This window comes from Diplodia corticola (assembly GCF_001883845.1).
Source record: "Diplodia corticola strain CBS 112549 chromosome Unknown scaffold30, whole genome shotgun sequence".
NCBI classification, from domain to species: domain Eukaryota; kingdom Fungi; phylum Ascomycota; class Dothideomycetes; order Botryosphaeriales; family Botryosphaeriaceae; genus Diplodia; species Diplodia corticola.
In genome coordinates this window covers 305,632-333,018 of record NW_017971509.1, presented here as the reverse complement: position 1 = coordinate 333,018, position 27,387 = coordinate 305,632, and the positions used below count along the sequence as shown (strand labels likewise).

Here is a 27,387-nt window from a genome sequence, read left to right as displayed (position 1 = left end):
GCGTGTCGGGCAAGCAGGCAAAGCAGACCCACGGGCGGCCGGCAGTCGGCAGCAGTGGATGCAGGATTCTGGAGGATGGAGCTAGGCTCAACGGAACGGGCGGCGCGGTGACGCGTGCCTTGGTCACTCCCTTGCCAATGACACGGGGGGAACTACTGTTTTGGCGGCGCGACGGAGCAAGGAACGGACGAGGGCTAGACCGCATCAGGATCGCCAGCGCCGCGACAAGCTTCGACAAGCTTAGCCAAGCTTTTCCCCAGGGTCTCGATGACGACACTCACACCAACGCTTGGGTTTTCCGGCCTCGCCGTCTGCTGCTCCCGTCCCATCCGCTCACGCTGACACCATGGCGTTCCCAAGCCCCTCATATTCCTCGCTCCTGCTGCTCGTGGCTGCCGCTGCCGCTGCACTCGCCATCGACCATTTCTATCGCCGCCAGCCGTGGATCCGACGCACCAAGGACATGCCTGAGTCCATCACTCCGCGCCTCGCTGCCCTCTGCCACAGCTCACGGTCCGTGAGCTCCCTCCTCGCTGAAGACCCGACTCTGGCCCCCGACGAAGCTGCAAAACGGCTCTACTCGACCCATGTAGTCAGTGTCCTGGACACCACTCCGCCAAAGAACCGTCGTGTCGCCACCTCGGAGGAACTTGACCGTGCCCTCGGCTGTGGCAAGTTTGGAACCGTAAAACCCAGTGAACTGTTCCTGAGAATCTGGCACGATGCTCTGTGTACGCTGGACCATGACCCGCTCCATGGCGTCGTCAGTCCGCCGTTGATGGGCAGCTCTGGCATACTGCCGCTTACCGTCATCAGCGCCTTGCCCGATATTTGCCGTCACATGGTGAGTTGCGCTGCCAATACATGCGAGTCCACGTCTTGACTGACCCTCTCCAGGCCAACCTCATTGCCAGAGCTAAGCACGAGGTCATCCTGGCAACCAATTACTGGAAGGAATCTGATGCTAGCCGTCTCATCACGGACTCGCTAATAGAGCTTTCGAAGAGGGCTGGAAGGCGAAATCAAAAGGCCGTGGTCAAGATCATCTACGACCGCGGGAGCCCGAAGCAAGTTTTCAACAATCACCTCGACGTCAGCGAGGCCGAGCGCACAGCCAAGGGCATCGGCATACCATCTTCCGAAGATATCCCAAACATCGACATCGAAGTCATCAACTACCACCGCCCAGTGCTCGGTACCTTTCACGCGAAGTTCATGGTCGTCGACAGGAAAATTGGCGTCGTGTGCAGCAACAATATCCAAGTAAGCCGTTTCACTGCTTCACTATGGTAACCACGACTGACTAGCTCTGTTCAGGACAATGACAACCTCGAAATGATGACCCACCTAGAGGGCCCAATCGTCGATTCTCTCTACGACATGGCCTTGCTGACATGGCACGACGCACTCAAACCTCCGTTGCCTCTTTTGACCATCAGCGAAGCTCAAAGCGAGGCAAACGGAACCTTTGATTCGCCCTTTCTGGAGATTTCAAAGCAAACACCAGCCACCCGTACCGATCTCATTACTCGTGCGAGAGATAGTGGTGTGTCTCTGCCGGAGAATGAACCGGGTGATCCTCATTATGATGATGATCTAGCTTCGGAACTACTTCGAATGCAAGCCGTGCTGACTCCAGTGAATGGCGAAAGCGTCATGGGTCTTGTCACAAAACACCTGAGTAGGCATCATTGTCCATACCAACACACCAAGCCATGCTGACCAAGGCCCAGACGAGGCGACGAGGCAGAAGCTCGAAGGCACTGCCCCCGAATGCGCACCCGAAGACACCATGACGCCATACATTCCACATTCCCGACACGAACCTTTTCCAATTGCCCTTGTAAACCGCAAACCCTGGGGTGCCCTGAACCACTCTTCCGTTTATACGCCACAGAATGAGGCCTGGCTGTCTGCCATTCGAAATGCACAGTCGAATATTTTCATTCAATCGCCTGACATCAATGCGGAGCCTCTCATTCCAGCGCTCTTGAGTGCCGTTAGACGACAGATTCAAGTCACTGTGTACGCCTGTCTCGGCTACAATGACCTGGGGGAGCTGCTGCCTTTCCAAGGTGGTACGAACGAGATGATCTCCCACAAAATGTACCAGCAACTCGAGCCGGAACAGCGAAAGCTTCTCCACGTGCACTGGTATGTTGGAAAAGACCAGACGATGCCACTGCATAATAATTTCAAGCAGAGGAGCTGTCACAGTAAGTCGTCGTCACGTAGGGAGCCCAGATGACGTTTGCTGACATCCGGCATAGTCAAGTTAATGATAGTCGACAACCACATTGGCATTCAAGGAAGTGGCAACCAGGACACCCAATCGTGGTACCACTCCCAGGAGGTGAACATATTACTCGACTCGCCGGAGATCTGCGCGGACTGGGCGGCCGGCCTTCGGAGGAACCAAAACACGCACATCTACGGCGCCGTGTCGCAAGAAGACGGCATATGGAGGGACAAGGACGGAAACGAAGCAAAGGGTGCCATAGGAATAAATCCCGGACACATGTCTTGGGCCAAAGGTGTCATGGGGGCAGTGAAACGCGTCCAAGGAGACGGCGGTTTCTGATCGCCTCCTTGTACATACAAAAAAAGGCTGGTTACTGGATTGGGACTTGCATCAGGCGATGTCGGTAATTGGCTTTGCTGTTTAGGTCGAAGAGTTCCCTTTCACATGCAAGGGAGCGGGCCGAGGCAGTAGCATTCGTGAGTTGGGAGTATGGTCGGGCAGCATTGTTTCATGTATATGAAGGTTCCTAAAGTGAGGCTGGCCTATCAATAATGCCAAGCCCCTCTGTTAAATGAGAGCAGCACTCCGTACATAGCAACGAATCGAGCACATGCCGAACATGCCGTCTTCCGTAACACGTTGACGACGAAGACTGTACTGTTCAAAAATATCGGAAATTAGAAAAACACCCTCGGAGAGTTGTGCCTTGAGTGTACATTCAAAGACGAATGCTGCGCCTAGTATCGCATCCATGCACTATATAACATCAAACCCTAGCCGCTTCTATCCCCCTCCCCAGCACATATATATTGGACCATGTGCACAATGGATGGGATCCACGAGTCGCCAGGGATTCACGGCTTGCTCAAAGAACAAGGAGGCCGGCAAGACCAGCCACACCGGCAACGCCACCAGCAGCGTTCTTGATAGCGGCGGCAGCACCGGTGTAGACAGCCGGTGTGCCGATCGGGGTGCCGGCAGGGGTACCGGCGGGGGTTGTGGGCGTCCCGGCCGGGGTTGTGGCGGAAGGGGATGATGCGGCAGAGACTCCGACAGAGCTTGCAACAGAGCTCTGCACGGCAGAGGAAGCGGCAGCGGACGAGGCCGGAGCGGAAGAGGTCGGGGCAGAAGAGGCTGGAGCAGAAGAGGCTGGAGCAGAAGAGGCCGGAGCACCGGAAGAAGAGCTACTGCCGCCGGCGACGCCGCATGGGTTCGAGGGTGGCGTGACGGTAACACCAATCGATTTACAGAAGCTGACGAGCGTGTCGGACAAACCTGGGGGCGGCATCAGCTCGAACTGACGCGCGCTAACCTCCTGCAGCAGAAACGAGGTCGAACTCACCAGGAATGTCCTCGGGAGAGCACGATCCGGGGTTTTTGCAGAGGTAGTCGATGACGAAGTCCTGGCCGGTGGTGCAGGAGCACTTGTAGTACGAAGACTTGCCCGCGTCGCCCTTGCACGGGTCACCGTCGACGCCGGTCAACCCAAGTTCTTGGAACTGATCGGACTGATGGCAGTGCTGTTAGCTTGCGGGTGCGCACGACGCGAGCATGTGACAGAAACACGTACGGCGCAGGAGGAGAGAAGAGTTCCCAAGTCTTGGGCGGTAACGACAGCGCCGAAGACGGCCACAACGGCAGCAGTGAAGCCTTTCATACTGAGCGCAAGAAAATGTTGGATGATTGTGGAGAACGAGGGATTGGTAAAGTTGCTGAGGAGAGATGCGGGCGTCGAGTGAGCTTCAAGTACCTGTGAACCAACTCTAATACTCCAATCCCATCACCAGTGCAACCATGAGCAGGCCCTCAACCTTGTCTGCTTGTAAGATGCTGGCAACTCTGTTGCCAGAAAGTGGCCGAGTTTACAATGTGATTGGTGTCCATCGGAGCATGGGTCAGGGACAAGCGGGAATGAATTCGAGCGGGGGAAGAGTAACAACACCACAAACCGAGGCTCCAGTGTGTAAATGAAAGAATCTTGGACAGCTGTGAGAGGGGAAGGTTGGGCGCTTTCTCTAGTTGGGCCTGGGGCGTGCTCGGATCTGGGGAAGCGCAAGGGGTAGTGTGGAGGATCGACAATTTAAGCTCGTCTCCTCGGCACCCTCTGTCCTTCGCCCCCCTCTTTCTCTCGACTTAAGCGCCATGCCCTGATCTACACTAAACGTGCATCCCGAGGCATGTGATCTGCGATATCACAGCACGTGTGACCCCTCAATGCTCACCGAGCCACTCGTCATCGACGGCTTTCCGCTTGTCGGTTTGATACTCTGGCAATGATTGCTTTCGGCATCTCCACCCACCTGTATTTAGCTGATCGAACTAAGTTGTAACAATGTCATTTTGACGGTGCATCTCTCGCAGCGTCTCTTTGCCGGAAGATAACTTCACGGCTCCAAGCTGATTCACAATCTGGTACGGGCAGCCCCCCATCAGCCACCGTGCATACCTCTACGTGCAACAACGGTACCGGATGGACCGCATAGAATGTGATGAATCGACCTTTGATCCGAGACTCCCATAATATGGTGAATGGCAGTTTAAAGTAATCTACACCAGTGCATCATGGTACCACTTCTCTTGACCGTGCGATTCAACACTAACACCCCAGCTCGATCCATACATCCTCGCCAGGAGAGCCATAGAACATATGCACTGGTCACCTACTGGACGCAGCCCAAGTATAATGCTCGATCAAACAAGAATATCAATTTCGGGGGTCTGGCTGTGTAGCATGTCTCGATATTGAAACAAGATTGCATGTAGTAGATATGAGCGCACCACTTCGAGCGTAATTTGCTTCACATTAGGTATTTTGAGTTCAAAGGCTTGGTGTAAATACGAATGAGCAGTTGCCAACACCGGAAAGCCGATCCCGTCCTCGCTTCCGTTTGCGATGTTCGGCATCAGGAGATCTTAAACAACCCGCGAAACCAAACGTCAGGCTGGCATAGAGTCATCACATCCTCATGTGACATACGAGTCATATATTCCCTGTCGTTGAGGTACGGACGGACCCACCCCCTTCGCAGCACTCTTTTTGTCGTTGCCGTTAGAGTACTCATCTGCCGTATATTGAAATTTGGGCTGCACCCAGCTTTGACGACTACACAAGATACAGGGCCACATGACCTTGTATCGAAAAATCTGTTGCTGTCAATTTGCAGCGCCTTGAATCTGGATGCCCGCAAAAGACGTAACCCGAATGGGTAACCTTCTAACAGATCCGACCATTCCAGTGGTCCTCATAATTAACCTACATGGATTGGAACACGGGCCGCCTTGGTGCCTGCCTCACGATCTCGGTTAGTTGGGCGGTCCATCGACGGAACGGCCGAAGAGGTTTGTGCATCTATTGCAACGTGTGTACGTAGTATCCCGACTATAGCTTGGACTTGTTTGAGGTGTGCGCGATAGCCGCGATTCGCCGGGAATTCCTGGGACACGATCGACTTCGGAGCGAGAACGGCGGCTTTCTGGCAGGGTCCAAGCAAGAGTGGGAGGCCCTGATCCCAAGGCATTGTAAAGACATTTGGGGGTGGAGCGATCTTCAGGGTTTTTATGGAAAGTGACGGCGGCATTGTTGGGGCGTCATGCGGGACGATCGCACCTCCCGTCCAGGGGGCACTGACCCGGTGGCCAGTGCCATCGCTCTTCGCGCTGTGAACTGTCTGAACCCCCCCAAGCACGCAGGCGCCCGGGGGCAAATCAAAACCAATCACGAGCCAAGGAGGGCGGCGGGAAACGCAAACAGCCATAGCCGCAACGAGGCCCAAGTTTGGGTGGCTTGGAGCTTTGGCACACCCACCAGCGGATACCCCGACTACCGTCACAATGGCTCTCGGATTGCGATCCGCTGCTAATGCAACCCTGCGGCACCCCTTCGCTGGGCGGCAGCGGCGACGCGTGGAGGCCATACCACCTTCCACACTCCCGGTCTCTGGCCGTTGGATTCTTGATCGTCAATGTCAATCTGTGCATCGATAGACCTCCCCCCCGGGGGCGCAGAGGACAAGGCTCGCTTCTCCTGAGTTGACTGCATCCCCACCCGACACTCGGCCGCTTTCCCACCCTCCGCCCGCCAAACGTGCTCGCCGTCTCCGTTGTTCTGACCGGTGCCCCGCCGCCATACCCTGTCACGTATTGCATTTCGCTCGATCATCGAGCCGGAAAAGTTGGGTCGCTGTGCCTCATCCGCTAAACCGTCGGGGTTGGCCGGAATGAGCTGATGTTTAGCGAGCCATGTTTCTACGACCTCGGGTCAATCCCTCGACTTATTCAAAGCAACTATTGTGGGTTGTGGATCTTGAGCCGAGACGGACGGCATACTATTGTTGCAGATGCGCGGCAACAACGTGTACATCGCCTATTCCAAGACGTGGTCCTTGCTATTACCGCCTCCTCCCTCTCTTACCGGCTTTCCGCATCTTTTACGGGACTACCTTTTCAGCATGACGGCGATTAGTGGACCAAAGCCCCACCACGGCATTCCGCGAGAGAGTGTGCAAGGAGCGCGCTTTGCCAGCTTGCATGAGAGAATACCATATGCTGTTTAATATGTAGCGCAGTTATTCGTACAGGTCGTAAGTCATACAGAGGTGCATGCAGCTCACCTCGCGAAATGGGTATCTCTGTTCCTGAAAATCAGCTCCTTTCCTAATACCCCGTCTAGTACATGCCGCCCATTGCACCGCCGCTGTTGCCCTCCGATTTGTCTAGTTCGCCTTTGTTGTCTTCTAAACTGTTGACAAATTGCTGCTGCATGCTTCTATGTTTCCCGGTCATGACGTCCAACTCGGCGAACCGGTTCCTCGCGAGGCTGATGTTGACCCTTGCAGCATTGAATATCTGTTCCGATGGCGGGATTGACGCAGCAAGGTTAGTGTTTTCCGTGAGCCGGGTGATGAAGAACATGAAACGACCCGTCTTGATCTGCATCTCCGCAAAGTTGGCGTGAGAGGGCGGCAAAGCCGTGTGTTTGCTGCAAAACGGTCAACAATTGCGCTTGTGCTCGTGTCCATGGAGTGCTGGATGACCTACGCCATCGACTGCTTGTGGGTCTTGAGAATGCTTGAGATGCGCTCAAACCGGTCGGTGAAGGGGTTGCTGGACTCGGTGCCGCGCGTGACGTGCGTGACCATAAGGCAGGTCGTGCGCTCATAGAGAATCAACTCTCTCGCGTCGATGACCTCGGCCAGCTGCCGCAGAAGAGACTCGATTACGCCAGCGTTCGGAATGAGGTAGTAGATGATCTGTGTCCACGCCTTGTACAGGCTCTGGTCCCAGATGCTGGTCGCAAAGAACTCGACCGTGTCGCCAAAGCCAAACTCGACGCTAGCCTGGCGAATGTAATCGGCGCGCTCCTCGAAGAGCGACAGGCGCAGTCGGGCCTGGACAAGGTCCATCTTGTGGATCAGACAGAAGATCTTGGCATTGGGCGACGACTCGGCGAGGGCGGCGATGATGTTCTGGTAGGACAGCACATCTGAGGCGAAGTCACGGGATTCGATGTCGAAGACGAAGATCAGCACGGCGACAGACGAGAAGATGTGGTGGCGCTGGTGGGTGAGGTAGTTCTCGACGAAGCCGTCCTGGCTGGGATGCCGTCAGCCACGGCCGCGCGCGTTGAGGACGGGACAGCTCACCCTCCGCAGTCCCACAGATTGAGCATCAGGTTGCCCATGAACTTGATGTTGCTGTGCTCGACGTCGATGGTCGCGCCCAGGCGGCGCACGTCTTTGGCGACATAGTTGCTGAAGACGATGGAGCGCATCGACGACTTGCCGGCGCCGCTCTTGCCCATCAGCAGCACCTTGCGCTGCTTCTGCTTCTTGCCGATATTCATCTTGCGATCGCAGCGGCGGGCTAGCGCGGGGCCGGTGTCGTCGGGCGAGGGGTTGGGGGGGATGGGCGCGGCGGGCGGTCGGTGGTGTTGACGGGCAGCGCATGACGACGCCGCGGCTCGCCGGCGGCCGGAGCGCTCACGTGCAGGCGCCTCCCCCTTGCCCGCACGCGCGCACTCCCGCCATGGCAAATGCATGGGTGCAGATCGCGAAGTCAGGTCTCAGCGCATCATTAGGTACGTTTGGATTACTACAGTTTTGATTTGTTCCAGCCAACCCTCCGGTGACATGCCGTGCCAAACCCGCTCCGCCAGGATATCTAAAGGTATGAAAAGCAAGTGTGACCGCCGCTCTCGCCTTCCAATTTCCCTGCTGCAGAGCAATTCCCTCCTTCGGATGCGACGAGCACGTGCGAGCAACATATGGACAAGAAGTACGCGACGCGATTCGGGAAAGAGTCCGAGCGCGCCGAGCCGACGCGCTGCGGAGCGCAATAAAAGTCGAATAAAGTGGCGTAGAGAAGGGGCAGGCTCTCCAACGCAGCCGCCAGCGAAAGAAGATAACTAAATAAATAAACAAATGAAGCCTCCTGCTGCTGCGCGTCGACCAGACGCAAAACCTTGAGAAAGGAAATGGCCAATGAGGGAAAGGAGGGGTATCATTTAGAAAACAGTCCCGTCGGACAATATCATGATCGGCGGTTCTTTCGTGTTTGGCCGCGAGACTTCGGCTATTTCTCGACCGCCCTGTGACTGCGTTAGCTGCCGCATGCTGCATTGGCTCCGCGCCAGCACTCACCTTCCAGCTGCCCGCCTCGAGCATCTGCGCTAGGCTCAGCTTGTCCCCGCCCGTCAGCCCAAGCAGGCCGTTGACCTCGTAGAGCAGCTCGTCGAGGAATCCAACCGTCACCGCCCGCCACTCGACAACCACGTCGTCGTCTGCGGTGAACATGGGCACCACCTCGACGCTCGGCTGTCCCTTGACCTGCGCGTTCTTCTGGTATTGCGCCAAGCCTCGTTGGGTCTCTTCGCTCTTCAGAGTGAGCAGACCCGTGTCGATCAGGAGTCCGCCGTTGCGGTACTCGGGGAGACCCGTCAGCAGGTGCTCTCCCGCGAAGTGGACGTTCATGAGCTTGTTCATGGGCACCATAAGCGAGTAGCAGAGCCACTGCGTGAGCTTGTGGAACGGCACAATGTTCTCCCACGGGTGCGTGGGGTGCGAGGGCATCACGGAGCAGGGCCATGCGTCGCCGATGGAAATGCCGTCGATTTGCGTGCGCGTTGCGGGCCAAATGGGCCCAAGGCCGTCCATGAGCACTTTCCAGAGCGTTGGCACGGGGACGATCGGGACGGACGAGGCTTGGGTCGAGGGGTGCGAGAGAAGGTAATCTGCGAGGCGTCAGCATGGAAAACCCCGCCCCATGGACGAAATCACGTACCCAGCATGTTGCCCGGACGAGCATCATTGCCAAAAATTTCAGAGTTCTGTAGGGCGTCGCCCAACCGGATGAGCAGGTTGGTGCGTCCCTCAAGTCCGCTGAGGATGTTCTCGTCCGTGACCTGCAGACCGCGAGCCATGGCCTTCATGTCCAGCTTCTTGAGGCCCGCGGCATCCACTTGGCATGGCTGGGCGGAGTTGCTGCTGAAGAGTCCGGTCTTGAACATCTCCAAGCTGGCCACAGCTAGGCCCTCGCTGCGCTTGTAGAACTTGCCGGACTCCTTGCTGCGGTACTGCCACTTGGTGCCGGCGCCAGCGTCGAGCAGGACGGAGACGACGAAGAGGTCGATCAGGCGACGGGTGCGCTCCTGGTTGTCGATACTGGACGGCCAGGCGGCCATGAGCTGGTCGATACGGGGGCGGCCGCCGACCTCAAAGTGCTGCCAGCGGCCGTGGGGCGGGATCGAGGCATAGTCTCCCGCATAGTCGCGCTGTGCAAGGCGGATCAGCGGCGCTCGGCGGCACGGGGCGTTTCGGACCAACCTTGATGATTGAGACAACGTAGGCAGCTGTGTCGTTGAACTTGCCCATGTCTACCGTGAAGTGCTTCAATTGGTTCTTTTTGGCCTTGTCGAGCACCAGGCGCGAGCGGTCGCGCACGGCATGGATGCTGCGCAGGTAGCCGGCGGGATCGAGGGCCGGGTCTGGGGCCCTGGGGAGGGGGATGTCGGGAATCTGGGGCTTGGCCATGGTGGTGTTGCCGTTGGCGGAGGCTTTGATGGGCTTGACGCTGCCGTTGGAGATGGTGGAGGCGGCATCAGTAGCCTGGGCGGCGGGCTGAGGCGCCTTTGAGTCCTTCTTGCGGTTGAACAGACCCATTGCGGACGATAAGGTGCGCTGGGGCTGACAGCAGCAAGTGACAAAGAAAGAGGAACAGCGAGGATGGAGGAGTTGAGCTGGCGGACCCACCCAGAAGAAGCAGGAGGTAAACACGAATCAGCAGTGAGCCCCTCTGCAGACGGCCGCGCCCGACAGGAAAGATTATCGAGGAGAGGAAAGTGTTTCAGTGGATGCGAACCTGTCAAGGTGGGCACGACGGGAGACCAGGTTGTCGCACGGGGCCGCGGCCACTAGTAGATTATTTTGGCCGGGGCCAGGGGGGGAACGATCTGGCGGGCGGCGATTGCGGCTGATGCTAACTAGGAACGCTGCTGACGATTCGCAGAGCCACCCGCCCAGACACCGCGCGCGCGCTCCTGGATGCAGACGGCGCTTGCAATCAGCTATCATCCCGCGCCGGCGGCCGCCTGCTTGTCCTTGGGCCGGCGCCCATGTGGCTGCACGCCCATTAATCGCGCTGTCGCGCCACAGCAGGGTCGCCCAATTTGCCGCGTGCCGGTTCTTCCCATGGCGTAGGAATTCTGGCCAACCCCACCGCTGCGAGGATCGTGGGCGAGGGCTGCCGCTTCCGCGCACCGGCCGGGGCGCCGCCGGCCCCTTGCGCCACCATTTCGGGCGTGGTGCAATGAAATGACAATTCTTCCGTGAGCGGCCCGTCGCCTGCGCAGGCCCCATCGTGTGCCTCGACCGTATGCGCGTGTGCCTAAACCTGTGCCGACACCGTGGCCGCTGGTCCGGCGTGCAAACGAAGGGTGGGTGCGTGTGGGCTGATGATGTGCGACAAGGGTTGTGGGCATGCTATGTACAGTCCCCTCTTGCGCCGGAAGGGTAGCGCTGAAAATCGTTACAAGGGAATGCACGTTGTTGCGGGCGTGCGACAGGTCAAAACGGGTTATTCATGCTGATTCTGGTGGTATGATAGGTCTGGTTCAGGTTTCCATGAAAAAGCAACTTCGCACTACCCGTCGGCCGCGGACACCCCCCCTGCAGCTGCATGCCCCGTCGGCCTTTTGCGCTCGCCGCAGGCCTTTCCCGCCGTCGCCCAAATCCTTGAAGCCCTCGATAAGCCGCGCGTGTCACGTGCTGCTCAACTCCGCGCCCGCCGCCGGCGTTCTCAGCGCAGCCCGGCGGCCAGCGCGCGGCGGCAGCCTGCTTCTGGCTGGGCGCGGGCGGGAGCGCTGTGTGCGACGACAGGGCGGCTGGCGTCTGTTGCGCTGCCTGAGGGCTGCGTGCCTACATACAAAACATCGCTGCCATGCGCGCCTCAGGCAAGCAAGGGTCCGCCCGCGCTGTGTGGGCGCCGTCCCTTCTGACTGCTCGGCGCGCAGCAACCGCATGGCCAGCAGCACAGCATACACATGCTCATCGCCAACACGCCACCTTCTCCCCTGCTTGATGTCTCTGTGCTGCAGCCCGACCACTCCGCCCGCATTGCCATCCGCCGTCCCTGCCGCCCGCCATGGATGATCTCATGAGCGTAGATTGGAACGCGCCCGCCGCCAACGCCAGCGCCCAGCAACCGAAGCTGCAGCAGCAGTCGCAGTCGACCCCGACGCCCTCGTTCCCTTCGCTGAATCCGAGCCCGCTCCCCAGCTTGTCGCGCGGCTCAAGTCCGCTGCCGTCGCAGCTCTCCGGCACCGTCCCCAACGTTGCCTTCCGTGGCATCAAGCCTTCCTCCAAGCCATCCACCCCTGCGAACGACAGCTTCTCCTCGCTCCTTGGCTCCAAGTCGACCAAGCCAACGGATAATCTGTCGCTGCAGGAGCGTCAGCGCCAATTGCAGGAGGAGAAAGACAAGCAGCGCAAGCAACTGGAGAGCCAATTCGGCGCCCCTGACAATGCCTTCTGGGACTCGTTGGGCAGCGGCAGAAGCACTCCCAATGCTACCGCCGGCGCTCCTCCGCCGGCGCAGCCGCTGGGTATGTCAACACTGTCCAGCACCATCAACAAGCCTTTCGCTGCCATCAATGCGCCTGCAAACCGTGCATCTCCTGCCCCATCACAGGATGAAGATGACATCCTGGCCGCATTCAACTCGGAGGCCCCGGTTGACGCGTCTAGTCATTACCCCGTTCCACAAGCCCCAGCAAGCCGGGGGACTACCCCGAGCCAGGTTACAGCCCCAGGTAGCAACGACGCAAGCTCTCGGGGACAAGGCAGTGGAGCGTTCGGCGATGACGATGATCCATTTGGCTTGAATCAATTGCCATCGAGGCCGGCAGCTCAATCAACTGGCCCCTCCGAATCAATTGATCAGGATGATGACATTCTCGGTGATCTTGGCAAACCCGTGTCTGACCTCCCCCCACGACAACCGGAGCCTCGACATCAAGAGGAAGAACACAGGAATGACCGTGCTGATGTCGCGACACCCAATAATGATCCCCGCGATGCTGCTGTTGCAGAGTTGGTTGACATGGGATTCCCCGCGGACAAGTCTGCGGAGGCGCTAGCCCACACAGATGGCGGGACGGATATTCAAGCTGCTGTCGGCTGGCTGCTTAACCAGGCACACGACGAGGCAAAGAACAAGTCCCGACAGAGGCAAGAAACACGAGGTCGTGCCAGTCCGCTGAGTCCGGAGGGTGAACGGCACAGGAGCTCTTCGGGGCGAAACAACCGAAATGAGCACGCGGGAGAAAGCGTTCCGGCGTGGATGCGCGAACAGGGAAGCCGGTCGAGTTCTCAGCGAAGAAATGAAGGCCGCACACCTACGGAAGAGAGGGATGTGGCACAGATGGCCCAGGAATTCGGGACTAATTTGTTCAAGTCTGCCAACAGCTTCTGGAAGCAGAGCCAGAAGAAAGTGCAAAAAGCAGTTGCCGATTTCCAACAGGATGGCGACCCTAGTCAGCCGAAATGGATGAGGGACGCCCAAAGCCACGCATCCGGGGATGGCCCAGCTCGAAGGAGCGGGCCCCCGGCGGAACGGCCAGTCACGGATGAAGCTTTGTTGCTGGAGTCCGGTATGGGTCCACCTCAGAAACCTAGCCGGGCGACTACCGGCCCCCGTCCTGACATGCAGGCCTCGGATCCACGGTCAAGAGGCCAATCACCGGTTTCCGCGCGCGGCTCTTACCGCTCTACTCCTCCTCCATCCGATTTGCGGCAACAGGCACGCGTTGGAAAACTCACACGCGAAGATGTTGAAGAGCAATCGGCACAGGCTTATGTCAGCCCAGCTCGTCGGAAGAAAACGACGCCTAAGCCTTCGGAGCCAGTCCCTGAACCAGATTTGTTCTCGCCGTCGCAAAGCGCCCCGTCTTCGGGCAGATCCCCCGCGCCGCTTCACCCGAACAACCCGTTCGCTCCCAAGGCTTCGCCTGCGCCAACAACTCCGTCGGCACCCAAACCTGCTAGTTCGCCATTGCCTACTCGTCCGCAGGCACCTCCACGACAGATACCCCCGGTCTCACCCAGCGCCCTATCAAACTCGGCTTCGCACAGGCAAAAAGGCACCGAAGCCTTCAAACGCGGAGATTATGCAGCCGCGCATACAGCGTATACAAACGCCCTTCAACCTCTTCCTTCCGGACATCCCATCGCAATCATTGTTCTTTGCAACCGTTCTCTCACTAATATCAAAGTGGGCGATCCCAAAGCCGCGGTGGCCGATGCTGATTCTGTTCTATCCATCGTTGGGCCATCGCGCGGGGAGGGAGAGAAAATCGCCATGGGGGGCACGGAAGGGGAAAAGGACATGAAGGAGTTTTTCGGCAAAGCTTTGATGCGGAAAGCAGAGGCACTGGAGCACATGGAGAAGTGGGGTGAGGCAGCCAAAGTTTGGAAAGAGACGGTCGAAGCAGGTGTCGGGGGTTCAGTCAGCATCCAAGGCCGGAATAGGTGCGAGAAAGCGGCAGGCGGGGGCTCACAGCAGCAGACCCCGCGTGCTGCGGCTGCACGCCCCGCGCCTGCTGCCAAAAAGGCGGCTGCGGCACGACCGGCTCCCAGGCCAAACGTTTCAGCTGCAGGGTCTGCAGAAGCCGTCAAGAAGCTGCGCGAGGCAAACGCGGCGGCAGAAAAGGCTGACGATGAGAAGTTTGCGCTGACTGACCAAGTGGATGCTAAGTTAGTCGCTTGGAAAGGCAGCAAGGCGGACAATCTGCGTGCACTGCTCGGGTCTCTCGACACAATGTTGTGGCCTGAAGCAGGGTGGAAGAAGGTTGGCATGCAGGATCTAGTCATGCCAAATAAGGTCAAGATTGTGTATATGAAGGCGATTGCGAAGGTGCACCCTGACAAGGTGAGTTCTGGCACCGGCGCTGGCTTGTGGTGCAGGATGCTGACAAGACTCGGACAGATTGCGCAAGATGCTACGACCGAGCAGAGAATGATCAGCGCCGCCGTATTCGCGACGCTGAATGAGGCATGGGATAAGTTCAAGAAGGACAACAACCTATAGACGATTTGCATTGCATTGGGTGGAGCAGGATCTAGTAGAACCAGCATCGAGCAAGGCGGAAGGGGAAGCACGGAAGCACCCCGTTTCGATTATTGTGGATTATTGGATGGAACTTCGGACCCAACGTGACGCGAAAACGTGCAGCGGGAGGCGTATGACGCATGCACAACCATGGAATGTGTAGCCGACGTGCCGAAACCAATGTATGTACCCCGGATCTGCAGTCCTGGTACACTTGGCCAGGGCCGGTGCTTGCCCGTCTTTACGTAACCAGTGCCAGTCCTCCGCCATGACTCTTCGCATCCAACTTTTGCGTCAGTCGCTCCCACATCCCAGTTTGTGTGCGTCGAAAAACAGACCCGAACTCACTCGTCGACAGCAGCTGAACGTACAGCTCAAACCTACGCCAATTGACCGAGGGAGCACGCCTGAGCGACGGCCCGCGCACCCACCATGTTCCCACCATCACAGGGCCTCAGTCTCGACATTGATGCCATCAGCGGCATCACTGGCTCAATTTCCATCGCATGCTGGGTTGTGGTGTTCTCGCCGCAAATCATTGAGAACTTTCGCCGCGGTTCCGCAGATGGATTGTCGGTCGTCTTCATTGTTGTCTGGCTGCTCGGCGATGTCTTCAACATTATTGGCGCCGTGTTGCAGCGGGTGCTGCCCACAATGGTGCGTCCAGTCTCCCTCACGACGCTTGGGATTGCGATCGCTGACGGTACCTAGATCATCCTGGCCATCTACTATACGCTCGCCGACATCGTTCTGCTCGCACAATGTTTCTACTACAAGGGCTTCACGTTGAAGGACGAGGTTGGAAAGCCGGCGGATGACGATGAGCCGCCGAGAGAGCCGACAGAGACGTCGGCGCTGCTGCGTCCCAATGGCAATGGCCATGGCCAGTCGAGGTCTGCCCGCATTAGCGATGCCGAGCGGCGGTCGTCGTACTCGTCCTTTACCGAGCGGTTGTTCCACGACGGAGAACACCTGTCGCCCGCGACGCCTTTTGTCGACACACCCGCACCGGCCTCTGCGCCACGGCCTTCTCGCTCGGCGCTCAAGTCGGTCCTCTTCAACCTCGTCGCCGTCGTTCTGGTGTGCGCGGCTGGCTTCCTCGGCTGGCTTCTCACATACCAGCCACCGGCAAACAACACGACAGATGAGGGCGAGGACAGCATCCAGTTCAACGTCCTAGGCCAGATTGGCGGCTACATCTGCTGTGCCCTGTACCTAGGATCGCGGCTCCCACAGCTGTACCTGAACTACAAGCGGCAGAGCACAGAGGGAATATCTATGCTGTTCTTCATCTTTGCGTGCCTCGGCAACCTGACCTATGTCATCTCCATTCTGGCGTACAAGCCTGTATGCCACGGACATGGCGGGCACTGCAGGCCGGGCGAGGCCAGCATAATCTACGGACGCTATTTCCTCGTCAACCTCAGCTGGCTGCTGGGAAGCTTCGGGACGCTTCTGCTGGATGCGGGCGTGTTTGTACAGTACTTCATGTATAGGAAGGATGACTCGGATGAGGCAGTGGCATAGAGCCGATGCGGACTGGCAAAGCAATATTGGCAAGTGTTTCATGGTTCAGGCGTACAGTGCATTATAGGACGGGCGTTTTGGGTGGTATGCTTGGATAGTTGCTATATCGTTCGATTCAGAAGACGTATTTAGGGCGACCTAGGGTGCCAGGAATTCGATAAAAGCCGTGTCTGTTCTATTTTCCTCTTGCCCTAGCTTTGTGCAAGCATGCAACAAAAGGGTGGGCTGCGTCAGCAGTTGGGCGGGGCTCGCAGCTGTATGTACATACAAGTCGCCGCTGCCGCCCCACGTCGTCACTCCGAAGAGTTAACGCCCAGAATGTCTTCCTTAGCAAAGACACCCTGCCATAGAGAAGATTACGGGCGACGGGTGAGGGCTCGGCGGTGGCTCAGCCCTATGGGTGTCGGCGTCAGGAAAGGCCGAGGCGCGTCTTTCTAAGGCAGGTGTGGCAGTCGCGAGCTCGGGCTTATGGCTTGTGATCGCCAAAACACCAAGCCCAAACATCACGCCCGCGCGAGCTCCCCTCCATGGCTCCGTCAGAAGCCCCATTCCACCCGCGCACATGGAGAAGTTCCTGCGCGACTGGCGCCATGACGCCCTGAGCAAGCACCAGTACGAGTCTGCCATCTTTATTGGCGACAAGCTTCTGGCCATCAGCAGTTCGTCCACCCATCCGCTCTCCAAGCTCCCCGCCCGCGCTGACCTGCCCCATGCAGACAATGACCGCGATGCCTTCTGGCTTGCCCAAGTCCACTTCACCACCGGCAATTACGCCCGCGCCCAGAGCATCCTCGCCCGCTTCGTTTCCAAGTCAGACGCCCAACAGAGCAGCCCGCAATGCCGCTACCTGCTGGCCCACTGCTCCATAAAACAGGCCAAATACGACGAGGCGATGCAACTTCTCGGCGACAAGAATCCGGTACATCTGGTCGCCGCTCCTGACAACACTCGCAAGAAGCTGCAGCACGTCGAGGTCGCTCCCCGCAACGGGCCAACAAGGCAACACCATAACAAGGGATTGCGCAGCGACCGCGTTGACCGTAGTGAAGAGCGCGAGCGCGAGGACATATCCAACATCAAGGCTGAGGCCTGCATGTGCTACCTGCGTGGCCTCTGTTACGCAAAGCAAAATGCCTTCGACCGCGCCAAGGAGTGCTACAAGGATGCCGTGCGCATCGACGTGCAGTGCTTCGAGGCATTCGATCAGCTCATGAAGAATTCACTCATGTCTCCCGAAGAGGAGCTGCAGTTCCTTGATTCTCTTAGTTTCGACACCGTCACTGCTGACGAGGGATCGTCCGCGCAGGAGGCTGCTGACTTCACCAAGATGCTGTATATGACCCGCCTGTCCAAATACAAGAACCCCGACGAGTTTACCGCTGCTGTTGAGACCCTGTCGACGCACTACAACCTTGCCAGCAATCCCGACATCCTTTTGTCAAAGGCCGAACAGCTTTTTACCCAGTGTCGTTTCAGCGAGGCCTTGTCACTCACTTCGTCCATCCTACAGACGGACAAATACAACTTCTCGACCATGCCCGTCCACCTCGCCTGTCTCCACGAACTTAATAACAAGAACGAGCTCTTCCTTCTGTCTCATGACCTCGCCGATACACATCCGGAGGAGCCGACGTCGTGGCTTGCCATTGGTGTGTACTACTTGACTATCGGAAGGATAGCTGAGGCACGAAGGTTCTTTTCCAAGGCCTCCATGATGGACCCCCATTTCGGTCCTGCCTGGATCGGCTTTGCGCACACTTTTGCCGCTGAAGGAGAGCATGATCAAGCAATATCCGCCTACTCCACCGCTGCTCGTCTATTCCAAGGGACTCATCTTCCGCAGCTTTTCTTGGGAATGCAAAACCTCCAGCTCAACAACCTCTCTCTTGCACATGAGTACCTGAACACCGCCTATGGACTATGCAAAACGGACCCTCTCCTTCTGAACGAGCTCGGTGTCGTTTTCTACCACCAGGACCACCTCAACTTCGCCATCAAGATGTTCACCCTCGCCCTCACCCTCTCAGAACAGCTGTCCCTCGCACCCGCCTCTCCATCCATTCTGGCGACCCGCACGAACCTCGGACATGCCAACCGCCGGGCGCAAAACTTCAACGAAGCTCTCGCCGCCTTCGACGAAGTGTTGCGCCAAGGCGGCAAGGACGCCGGCGTCTTCTGCTCCAAAGGGCTCGTCCTGCTCGAAATGGGCCGCTCGTGGGAAGCGGTCCTGGCGCTGCACGAGGCGCTGGCGATCAGCCCGCAGGACCCGGTCGCGACAGATTTGCTCAGCCGCGCGCTGGAGGCGGTGGAAAGCGTGGACCTGATGGGCCAGAGCGAGGAAGAGGAGGTCGAGAGGAGGTTGCGGGGCAGCAAGGTCGAGGTGCGGAGACGCAATCAGCGGAGACGGCGCATTCGAGAAATCGAAGACTCGATGCAGGAAACGGCGGCGGACAGCATGGTTGTGGATGAAGACGAATGTTTAAGGTGACGACTTGGCTGTTGTTGGTTGTTGGTGTGGGAGGCCCGACTTGGGATGGCATTGGATGGCGTTAACAATAGGGAAAAGGGAAGACCTCAGCTGGCGGGTTTGGCTAAAAGCAGCACGCTTTTCTTGGAAAGGATTATAACCTATGATTCATTGACTTGCACTTTTCATAGCCTCAGCGACACATGTCAAAACTCTGTGACCACAAAAGTAGGTGACTTGCGAAGACCTCGCAAATAAACGCATAAGTGAAGGTATTAAGATCTGTTTTTCATTCGCAATCATACAAGCATCCAATTCGCCGTCCTCGTTTTTTTTTTTCTTTTCACTCATAATTTAGACAGAATACCTGATTTCGACACTGACCTCGTCGACATCATTCACCCAACCGGGAAACTAAGGAAGCGTACACATGTCAGCAAACGTGAAAACCACCCCAACAACGATGATGCAAAGAAGAACTTCATCAAGGAAGTCGGAAGGAGAGAGGGGAGGAAAGAAGAAGACAACACTCACCATCGCTCTGGCCCAAATGCCCACCCTATCCCCGACCTTCATCTCATCCACAAAACCGAGCCCGTCCCCACAACCCGTCTCCACAGCCGCGCCCTCCGCCTCCGCCTCCCCCTCACCCCCCTCCTCCCCCCGCGCCTCCCAATAATGCTCGTTGCTCCTCCGCCACTCGCCCTCATGCACGTGATAATCCGTCGAGGCGACGACGTTGGTCTGCACCTTCCACAGCACGCCGCGGCGCTCGCCGACCTCGCCGTCGACCTCGACGCGCTCGACGCGCTCGACGAAGTCCCAGCCGAGCGAGCGGAGGAAGTCGCGGGCGTCCTCGGGGTCGTGGGAGAGGAGGTTGCCGACGAGGAAGGTGGGGAAGGGCTCCGAGGCGGGCGGGCCGAAGCGCTGGTGGAGCTGCTCGATGCGCGACGCCACGTCGGCGGCGAGCGGCGGGCGCGGGGTCGAGGCGGGCAGGGGCCGGAGGATGCAGGCGTCGAACCAGGAGGAGGAGCCGTGGTAGCTGCCTAGTGTTGGTGGGGTGAGGGGCGTTAGCTATGGGGTGTGTGTGTGTCCTTGGTGGCTGGATCTTGTGGTGGTGAGGGATCTAGAAAGTTTCTAGATAATATGGGTGGTTGGGACTTCGTAGCCTTGTGATAATCGACCGCGTATGACTGCCAAGCCAAGCGGGACGGCAAGTGAGGAATTCAGAGAGGAAACCGACGGCGGAAAAGTGGGAAAAAAGAAAAAAGCCAACGACAACAACAACAACAAACAAACAAACAAAAATAGAAAGAAAAGCGCGAAAGAATCATCTCAAAAAAAACATACCTCTCGTCCCGACCCCCTCACTGATCCAGCCCTGATCCCTACTCTTCAACCACCACCTCACGCTCCTGACCCTTACCTTCCTCAGCCCCTCCCACCCCTTCCCCCTCCCGCCCCCGGGCAGGACCTCCCCATCCCCCGGCACTGCCCCCGTCACCACCACCAGCTGCGCCGCCTTGTTCCTCCTCGTGTCGCTCGCCCTCACCACCCCGCTGCCCCCGAAATTGATCCCCACCGGGCCCCTGCTCCCGCGCCTCTCCCCCGCGCCGGCGCCGGCACCACCACCGCCGGAGGCCCCACCACCACTGCTGCTACCGCCACCCGTCCCCGACCGCAACGACACGGCGCCGACGGCCTCGGTGGTGCCCACGACGGCGGGCCAGTACTGCGCGGCGTCGATGACGAGGTCGACGAGCTCGACGGGCAGGCCGAGGCCGCGCACGAGGACGAGCCGCGCGTGCTGGACGTCGTACGGGGAGGGCAGGTACGCGTGGTCGATGGGCGAGCGGGACGGCGACGTGGCGGACGGGCCCCCGGATGACGACGACGACGATGACGATGCGCCGTAGTGGTGGTAGGCGGCGCCGACGACGCCGCGCACGAGGGGCTGCTGCAGCAGCGACGGCGGGAGCTGCAGGTCGGCCGTCGCCTCCCGCCACATGGATTGGAGGGCCGACGTTACGGCTGAGAACATTTCTCTCTCTCTCTCTCTTTCTTTCTTTCTTTCGGTGGTGCGCGGTTGCTTCTCTCCCCTCTTTTTCTCTTTTTCTTTTTTGGCTGTGTTTTCCTCGGGGGTGTGAGAGGAGAAAGAAAGCGCGTATGCGATGTTTTGCGGCGGCTGTGTTAGGTGGTTGAGGAGGGTGGATGGATGGAGCCGCGGCTGATGGTTGATGATTGGCCCGAGGTGGTGGTGCGAGACGTGGTGGATTCCGTGTTGTACTTGCTACGCTGATCTACCGCAGGAATGGCGCCCGTTGGGGAGGGTTCGGTGGATCCAGCGCGCTTCCGACCGCGGAACCCGAGCGATGGAGGTGTAGTTGATCACTGTCAGGCCGCAGGCGTGCCGATCTGGCAGGTGCCAGTCGAGTGACGTCGTCCCGCCAGCCGCACGTGCCGGCGAGTAAGTTGCGTTTCTGGGAAAGCTTCTAGAATCTTAGGCCAGGAAGGGCGTCTCCTCCGCGCCACACTTAGGTCAGTCGCATGCAAAATACTTGGTTTCGGATGACGCTTTGAATTTCATGTTCTACGCTGCACTTGTTGTTCATTCCGCATTCTTCAAATAAAATAGTTTGACATCCATGCCACACGAACGCCCAAAGCCAGGCATCCCATCGTCATGCCGTACGCCGCATTTTCGTGGCGCTAGCATCACATGCTAAACCCAAGCTGCAGTGTTTTGTTCTTGTATGATACAACCCACACCAGCCCTGCCGACTTGCAAGCAACTATGCCTGTCCAACCCACACAAGTACATGCTCCCTTCAGAACCCCGTCCCAAGTCCCGACTACACGTAACCCTTCCTGGCGCCCTGGAAGAAGAAACGCACGATGAAGACCTGCAGGCCGGCCATGGTGACCATCATGACACCCTCGATGATGCTGAAGTTGAAGATGCGGCGCTCGGTGCTGCGGACGGTGCTGAAGTTGCGGTTCTCGCGGGTGCGGAAGTACTTCTGGTTGCGGTTGATGGTGGAGAGCTGCGACGACAGCTTGAGGATCGACTCCTCAAGCACCGAAGTCTGTTCGGGTGATGTGCCCTGCTTCGACGGGAGCTTCGCCCGCGCCTCCTCGTTCTCGACCTGTAAGCCTGTGCGTCAGTGGCTGTCTCGGCCTCGTTTCCGCCATTGGGTGGTGCCGGCGGCGTCATACTGCAATTTCGAAGTCGATGATCTTCTCGGCGAAGGTCGACATCTCGTTGTTGAAGCAGAAGCGGTACTCGCCCGGGTTGTTTGCCGTGAAGACAAAGTCGCCCTGGCGCTCCTTGGTGCCGTCCATTACGCTGTACTCGTTGGGGCCGACGACCTCATAATCGATATCGAAGCTGCCACCGGATTGGACCTACAAATAACCTTCCATCAGCACTCAAGTTATCGCCCGTAACTGTAGCATGAGACGCCCTCGCGCCACCACGGCGTGGTCCACATGGTCGAAAAGCGATTGGCAAGACATTGTTGGCTTGAGTATGAGCGTAAACGTACGGCGAAGTAGAAGGCGACCTTGGCGCTCTTTTGGTTGACGTGGGCGAAGAAGCACGACTTCTCGTTGGCAGCAAGCTTGTAGGTCAGGGCGGTCGAGGACCCGGCCGTGGCGAAAAAGGCCACCAGGGAGGAGAGGAGCAGTGCAGCGTGCATTTTGGCGGCGGAGGGTGAGGAACAGAGTGGAGGGCGGTTGTCGGTCGTGCCAGCTTCGTCGCGGTCGGAGCTCCTGGCGGACAGGTGTCGCGGATAGGGATCACCCGGCTAAACCCCGGCCAAACCCCGTGAGCTTGTGAGAGCGGAGACGCTACTAATCGACCAGGCTTCATTGACGCTTTCTTCCTCTTTTTTTTTTATATCAGTGGTGCCATTCTCAACCCAGAGCGAGTTGCAGCAAGGTAAAGATGTCATTGCCAAAGTTCTACATGTACCCCCGCCTGGGTATCCGCGGTGACAGATGCCCGGGTGTGCAACCATGGAAAACGTTGAGGAAGGTGAAGGAGAAGTGGAAGCGGACGCCGTCTCTATGCACGCAACGAGCATTTCCTTTCTGCACCCGCCCTCCTTCAAAAAACTGTATCGCTAATCAATTCATCCCGCAATCAATCCAGGCCGTCGCCCCCAACCCTGCCTTGTCCCGTCCCCGGCCCTTTATTATCCAGCGCCCTATGCAATAATTCCCGAAACGCGCGAGCACTGCACTCGTCTCATCATTTGATGAAGATCGAGTCCGACTTGCCCCACGTCGAGCGCGCTTTGTTGACATGATCCAGGCCTAGAGAAACGTCCTCCTGGTGGCTGCTAATCTTCTCGGCAAGAATGTCCTCTGCGTCACAAGTCAGAAAACAACCCGTACCCATGGCTTCGATTTGCTTACCGTCCTCGACGTATTCGGCCTTGGGAAACCCTCCGTTGCCCACCACCACAGCAAACTTGATCTTTTCGAGCTGCTTGCCCTTGATGCCAGTGCGCTTGGAGAGGCGTTCCCTGGTATCCTTGAAAGCCTCGCCCTGATTCGATGTTAGCATGTTCCAAGCTGACCGGGGACAGTGATACTTACAGCCTTGACCACGAAGACGAAGGGGATCCCGTGCGGCTTGGTCGGCTCCTTGTCGAAGTGAAAGCACGGGATAATGCTGTCACCGGCCTCACTGTCTATTGTAGATTCCTCTTCCGGCAACTTCTCCGCATACAGAGTGGCAAACTCGGGAATGCTCAATGCTCCCTTGTCTCGTGGGATTTCCTGCTTGAAGCGATTACTTGAGCCGTCATAAAGGCGCACCTTGGCGGCCGTTGCATCGTCCAAGCTGGCCTTCTTCTGCAGGCCCTTGATCAAGTCTTCCATGGTCCCCATCTTGGCTACAAGGATGTCGTACTGCTCTTCTTTTGTTACGCCTTCGGGTAGCCAGGAAACCCTGATGCTCTTCATCTGATCCATTTCGGACAAGCTGTACTCGAGAATCTCGTAGTACAGGGCATCTACCCTCTGGTTGTGCGCGTTGCCATACGTCGGGTACGCACTGGGATAGAGTATTTGACTGAGCGTAACGTTTGCTGTCCTCTTGATCGGCAATTTAGGCTTTCCAGTGGAGATGTTGACTGTGCTGAAACGAATGTGTGTGGGGTCCACCTTGAGATGCTCGCCTACCTTGGCGGCAAACTGATCATATGTCATCTTCTTGCTCAACCACATGTAGAAACTCGTGTCGTTGTCCTTGTCCTGGCCCTTCTGGGCGAGGTGCACGTGTACTCGGTTCAACAGGTAGTCGTAGAATTCTCTGACATCGGTGTAGCGACCAGTGCTGGAGATGGCCGCCGCTTCCTTTTCGGATAGCGATTTCTGAACCGTGATGATGTCACCGTCCTGGATCTCCGACGAAGCAAGAGTGACTTTGGGCTTCATCTGTTCAATCATGTTCGACTTGATTTCCTCAAACAGCTTCAAGTTAGTGCCGGCTGGGAGATCCACAAGCTTCAAAATCTGCGGAGACAGGTCCATGACCTTGTCCTGCCAGGCTGCGTAGAAGGTGCCGATTCCAAAGAGGGTTTGCTCGTCCGGATCGAAATACTTCAAATAGAGCATGATCGGCCTGTTGTTCGCAACTCCGTGGAGGTCAACGTGCACATCGCCAAACACAGCGTTGCCTTCAGCATCCGTCTCGTTCGTTTGCTCCATCCATATCTTGAAGTTGCCCGATTTGGTGCCGAACTTGGTGGCAGCTTCTTCGACAGTCATCTCAGGGACGCCGATCAGAGCATCGGGACGAACCGTTCCATTCTGCCGATTGACCATAGCCCAAGGCCGGAGGAGCTTGGGTTCAACGCCTATGTCCTGAGCTACGAGACTGGTGAAATCAGCAATCGTCATGGTTCTCAAAACCTTGTGCGTCTTCGGTGATGCGTCGCCTTCGACATCCTTGGACCACGGCGCTACGTCGAATCCCTGGTGGGAAGTGAAGTTCTTCTCAGTAGCCACGGCGACATGCAGGTACAGATGCATCTCCTCGCGCTCTTTCTTTTTCCTCTCGAAGGCTGCCCGCTCTTCGGCGAACTTTTGTGCTGGGCACCTGTTAGCAATGGCTGGATAAGGCTGCAATCCAACATACCCAAATGTGCAGGGGGCTGCACTTCTTCGTCCCCTGGGAGAACAGAATCCAGACGGCTCTCCCGGATGTATACCAACATGTAGGCGCTCATGGATCTCTTAGTCGACCAAGTACGGGTGTACGGGTTCCGTTGCTGAGCGTTGCCATTGGCAAGATTTGTATAATCGCCTCCGAAGTTCTCCTCCAGAGCTTCTTTGACGGTTGCGCGTGTGACGCGATCATCATCAAACTTGAAGTAGGGGCTGTCCTTTGTGGGCTTCAAGAAAGCGTAATAATGGCCGGCGTTGAGATCTCCGCTGTGCACAAGAACGCCATGGAGGTGGTAGAGATAGGGTTCTGATCTGTCCGCGCTCTCGGATAGGTATGGCGCAGCATCCCAGACCTCGGGGAATTCGTAACGGTCGTTGACCTTCATCATGGCATCCCTGTTGAAGTCGTACTCGAAACGCTTCAGCTGGAGATGCAAGACGTCCGGGAAGCTCTCAAAGATAACGCCCTTTTTGGCGTCTTGAAGACCATAGCCCTCAGCGAAATACTTATTCTCGCCGTCCATGGTTTCAACCTGGATATAGTCCTTGAAACTATCGTCGAGATTCTTATTACCGCTAACATTCAGCTGGATGTCCCAGAAGTCCTCGATGCGCGATGATTCGTAGGGAACATTTATGCACGAGATGTAAGTCTTCATCTTCCCCACGAACATCTTGGCAAGTGCATTCTCGGCCTCGGTGCCCTTCATCTTTTCCTCCATGCGCTCCATCAAAATTCTGGACAGTTCCTGGACGTCCTGCTGCTCGAAGATCTGCCTGGAGTCCCAGCCGAAGGATGCAGTGAGTTCGTTGGTGGATACTGCAACATTACTGGTTTGTAGCTGGTAGAAGAGTCTTTGCAGGGCATAGGCGCTGTTGCTGCGCTCTGCCTCGTTTTCGGTGGGAATCTGGTAGACGGCCTTGCGGAAAGCGTTGGTGAAGTACAGCGACTGGAGAAGGGAATTGAGGTAGCAGGTGGCACCTTGGTTCTTTAGTCCAACCATGCCAGTCTCCTTCTTCGAGTCGTAGTTGACGAAGTTGTGCCAGAGGACGCCGGTAGGGTCCTTGATAACCCTGACGTATGCGGTGACGTTGGCGCTGTTGTTCTCGACCAGCGGGCGATCGCGGTCGTCCCAGGGCGCCTGGAAGAGCTTGCGGAGCTCGGCGAAGCGTGTGAAACCCCAATCGCCCTCGTCGGCCGTGAAGCGGTGGGTTGCAGAATGCTGGATGTTGACGGTAGGGTCGTTGGGATTCCATAGCACCAGCATGAATTGCACGCAGGCGTACCAATCCTCGGGCGCCTTGTCCTCGAAGCCCTGCTCGAGGTAGAAGGAGGCGTGATCCGTGTTGTTTCCGTACGGGAAGAACAGTATCCGCCACGGGTGGTCTGCGCACTTGAAGACTGGGCCATGCTCCCGGCGGGCCATATTTCTCCATTCCTTGATCTCCCATGTGTGAGCAGCCTCGGCCTCGGTCTCGAGGTCGGGAAGCTCGGGCAGGTAGGCCTTCTTCATGGCCTCGAGGTCGTCGGCGCGCGGCTTGGGCTCCTGCTCGGCCTCGTCCATGGCATCGTCGGGAGAGATAATGGCAACATCCTGCTTCTCCTCATACTCGGCGTCGACGAGCATGTCACTGCCGAGCTGTTGGGGGCGGCGCAGGCGCGAGAGTAAGCCAACTGCTGACCAGGGCATGCGAGCAGGCGCGGAGGACGGGCAGGACCGGTGCAAGGGAAAAGGAAGAAGGCAGGCTTACCTGGTCCATGGCTGGGGTGGCGTGGGATAGGTCTGGGGATTTGCAGGCAGTGAGCTCGTCGGCGGACCTGACGTCTGCGCCCTGGTGGCGTCACACGAGAGCCGGCAGGGACTGGACAGAGCGGAGCAATGGACGGCGATACGCGGGCTTGGGCGGCGTCGCACACGGATGCGCGGGCGGGCGTGGGTGGTGAGGTGAGCAGACAGAGGTGGGCAGGCCTGATCATGTAAAGTTGCAAGCTAAGGTACGGCTCTGGCTCGCTAAGGCGTGGCGGGGAACACAATGACGAAGCGGGTGGCCGAGGACGCCGGGGCGGGTCTTTGTCGTCGCCGCAAGCGCCGCGGCCTGTGATCTAGGGTTGCAGCAGAGGGAGATGGAGCGAGGAAGGGGTTCTGGCGCAGACAGGCCGTGTTTTTGGGCGGGCGCGGGGGAGACGTTTGACGGGAGGTGGTGGCCGTGGCTGCCGTCAGACGCTAGGGCGCCGCGGTGTTCTGCAACTTATCGTCTCCCGCAGTCGATCGAAAGCACTCGCGAGCCTGCCAACGCCCCCAGCCTGCAGAAGTTGCGTCCGCCCGCGTGCCCACGCCTGCCTGTCGCGCCAGCCAATGCTGCGGCGCTGCCT

The 27,387-nt window shown here is 57.9% G+C and overlaps 10 protein-coding genes across 10 annotated transcripts; 4 read left to right on the top strand and 6 right to left on the bottom strand.

Moving 5' to 3' along the window:
• Positions 1-346: 346 nt before the first annotated feature.
• BKCO1_30000103 (iq calmodulin-binding motif protein) lies at positions 347-2,581 on the top strand (the record flags this gene model as incomplete). Its single annotated transcript, XM_020273868.1, has 5 exons — positions 347-844; positions 898-1,263; positions 1,318-1,681; positions 1,734-2,216; positions 2,271-2,581. 5 exons carry the CDS (start codon positions 347-349, stop codon positions 2,579-2,581), a joined length of 2,022 nt encoding a protein of 673 aa, XP_020129770.1.
• Positions 2,582-3,107: 526 nt separating this feature from the next.
• Positions 3,108-3,899, bottom strand: BKCO1_30000102 (cfem domain containing protein; the record flags this gene model as incomplete). The annotated part of the gene is made up of 3 exons (XM_020273867.1): positions 3,108-3,517; positions 3,585-3,750; positions 3,813-3,899. The coding sequence occupies 3 exons, from the start codon at positions 3,897-3,899 to the stop codon at positions 3,108-3,110; spliced, it is 663 nt and encodes a 220-aa protein (XP_020129769.1).
• Positions 3,900-6,907: 3,008 nt separating this feature from the next.
• BKCO1_30000101 (small monomeric gtpase) lies at positions 6,908-8,279 on the bottom strand (the record flags this gene model as incomplete). The annotated part of the gene is made up of 3 exons (XM_020273866.1): positions 6,908-7,220; positions 7,280-7,834; positions 7,885-8,279. 3 exons carry the CDS (start codon positions 8,277-8,279, stop codon positions 6,908-6,910), a joined length of 1,263 nt encoding a protein of 420 aa, XP_020129768.1.
• A 465-nt stretch (positions 8,280-8,744) lies between these two features.
• BKCO1_30000100 (uncharacterized protein) lies at positions 8,745-10,398 on the bottom strand (the record flags this gene model as incomplete). The annotated part of the gene is made up of 4 exons (XM_020273865.1): positions 8,745-8,828; positions 8,881-9,470; positions 9,521-10,010; positions 10,063-10,398. 4 exons carry the CDS (start codon positions 10,396-10,398, stop codon positions 8,745-8,747), a joined length of 1,500 nt encoding a protein of 499 aa, XP_020129767.1.
• Positions 10,399-11,878: 1,480 nt separating this feature from the next.
• Positions 11,879-14,821, top strand: BKCO1_3000099 (uba ts-n domain protein; the record flags this gene model as incomplete). The annotated part of the gene is made up of 2 exons (XM_020273984.1): positions 11,879-14,662; positions 14,720-14,821. 2 exons carry the CDS (start codon positions 11,879-11,881, stop codon positions 14,819-14,821), a joined length of 2,886 nt encoding a protein of 961 aa, XP_020129666.1.
• Positions 14,822-15,274: 453 nt separating this feature from the next.
• On the top strand, positions 15,275-16,369 carry BKCO1_3000098 (pq loop repeat protein; the record flags this gene model as incomplete). The annotated part of the gene is made up of 2 exons (XM_020273983.1): positions 15,275-15,499; positions 15,554-16,369. 2 exons carry the CDS (start codon positions 15,275-15,277, stop codon positions 16,367-16,369), a joined length of 1,041 nt encoding a protein of 346 aa, XP_020129667.1.
• A 562-nt stretch (positions 16,370-16,931) lies between these two features.
• BKCO1_3000097 (anaphase-promoting complex subunit cut9) lies at positions 16,932-18,857 on the top strand (the record flags this gene model as incomplete). The annotated part of the gene is made up of 1 exon (XM_020273982.1): positions 16,932-18,857. The coding sequence occupies one exon, from the start codon at positions 16,932-16,934 to the stop codon at positions 18,855-18,857; it is 1,926 nt and encodes a 641-aa protein (XP_020129672.1).
• A 333-nt stretch (positions 18,858-19,190) lies between these two features.
• BKCO1_3000096 (uncharacterized protein) lies at positions 19,191-20,844 on the bottom strand (the record flags this gene model as incomplete). The annotated part of the gene is made up of 3 exons (XM_020273981.1): positions 19,191-19,250; positions 19,371-19,910; positions 20,263-20,844. 3 exons carry the CDS (start codon positions 20,842-20,844, stop codon positions 19,191-19,193), a joined length of 1,182 nt encoding a protein of 393 aa, XP_020129673.1.
• Positions 20,845-21,688: 844 nt separating this feature from the next.
• BKCO1_3000095 (endosomal cargo receptor) lies at positions 21,689-22,534 on the bottom strand (the record flags this gene model as incomplete). The annotated part of the gene is made up of 3 exons (XM_020273980.1): positions 21,689-21,982; positions 22,053-22,241; positions 22,382-22,534. The coding sequence occupies 3 exons, from the start codon at positions 22,532-22,534 to the stop codon at positions 21,689-21,691; spliced, it is 636 nt and encodes a 211-aa protein (XP_020129674.1).
• Positions 22,535-23,088: 554 nt separating this feature from the next.
• On the bottom strand, positions 23,089-26,641 carry BKCO1_3000094 (ubiquitin thiolesterase; the record flags this gene model as incomplete). Its single annotated transcript, XM_020273979.1, has 4 exons — positions 23,089-23,204; positions 23,256-23,388; positions 23,439-24,937; positions 24,985-26,641. 4 exons carry the CDS (start codon positions 26,639-26,641, stop codon positions 23,089-23,091), a joined length of 3,405 nt encoding a protein of 1,134 aa, XP_020129664.1.
• Between the last annotated feature and the right edge of the window lie 746 nt (positions 26,642-27,387).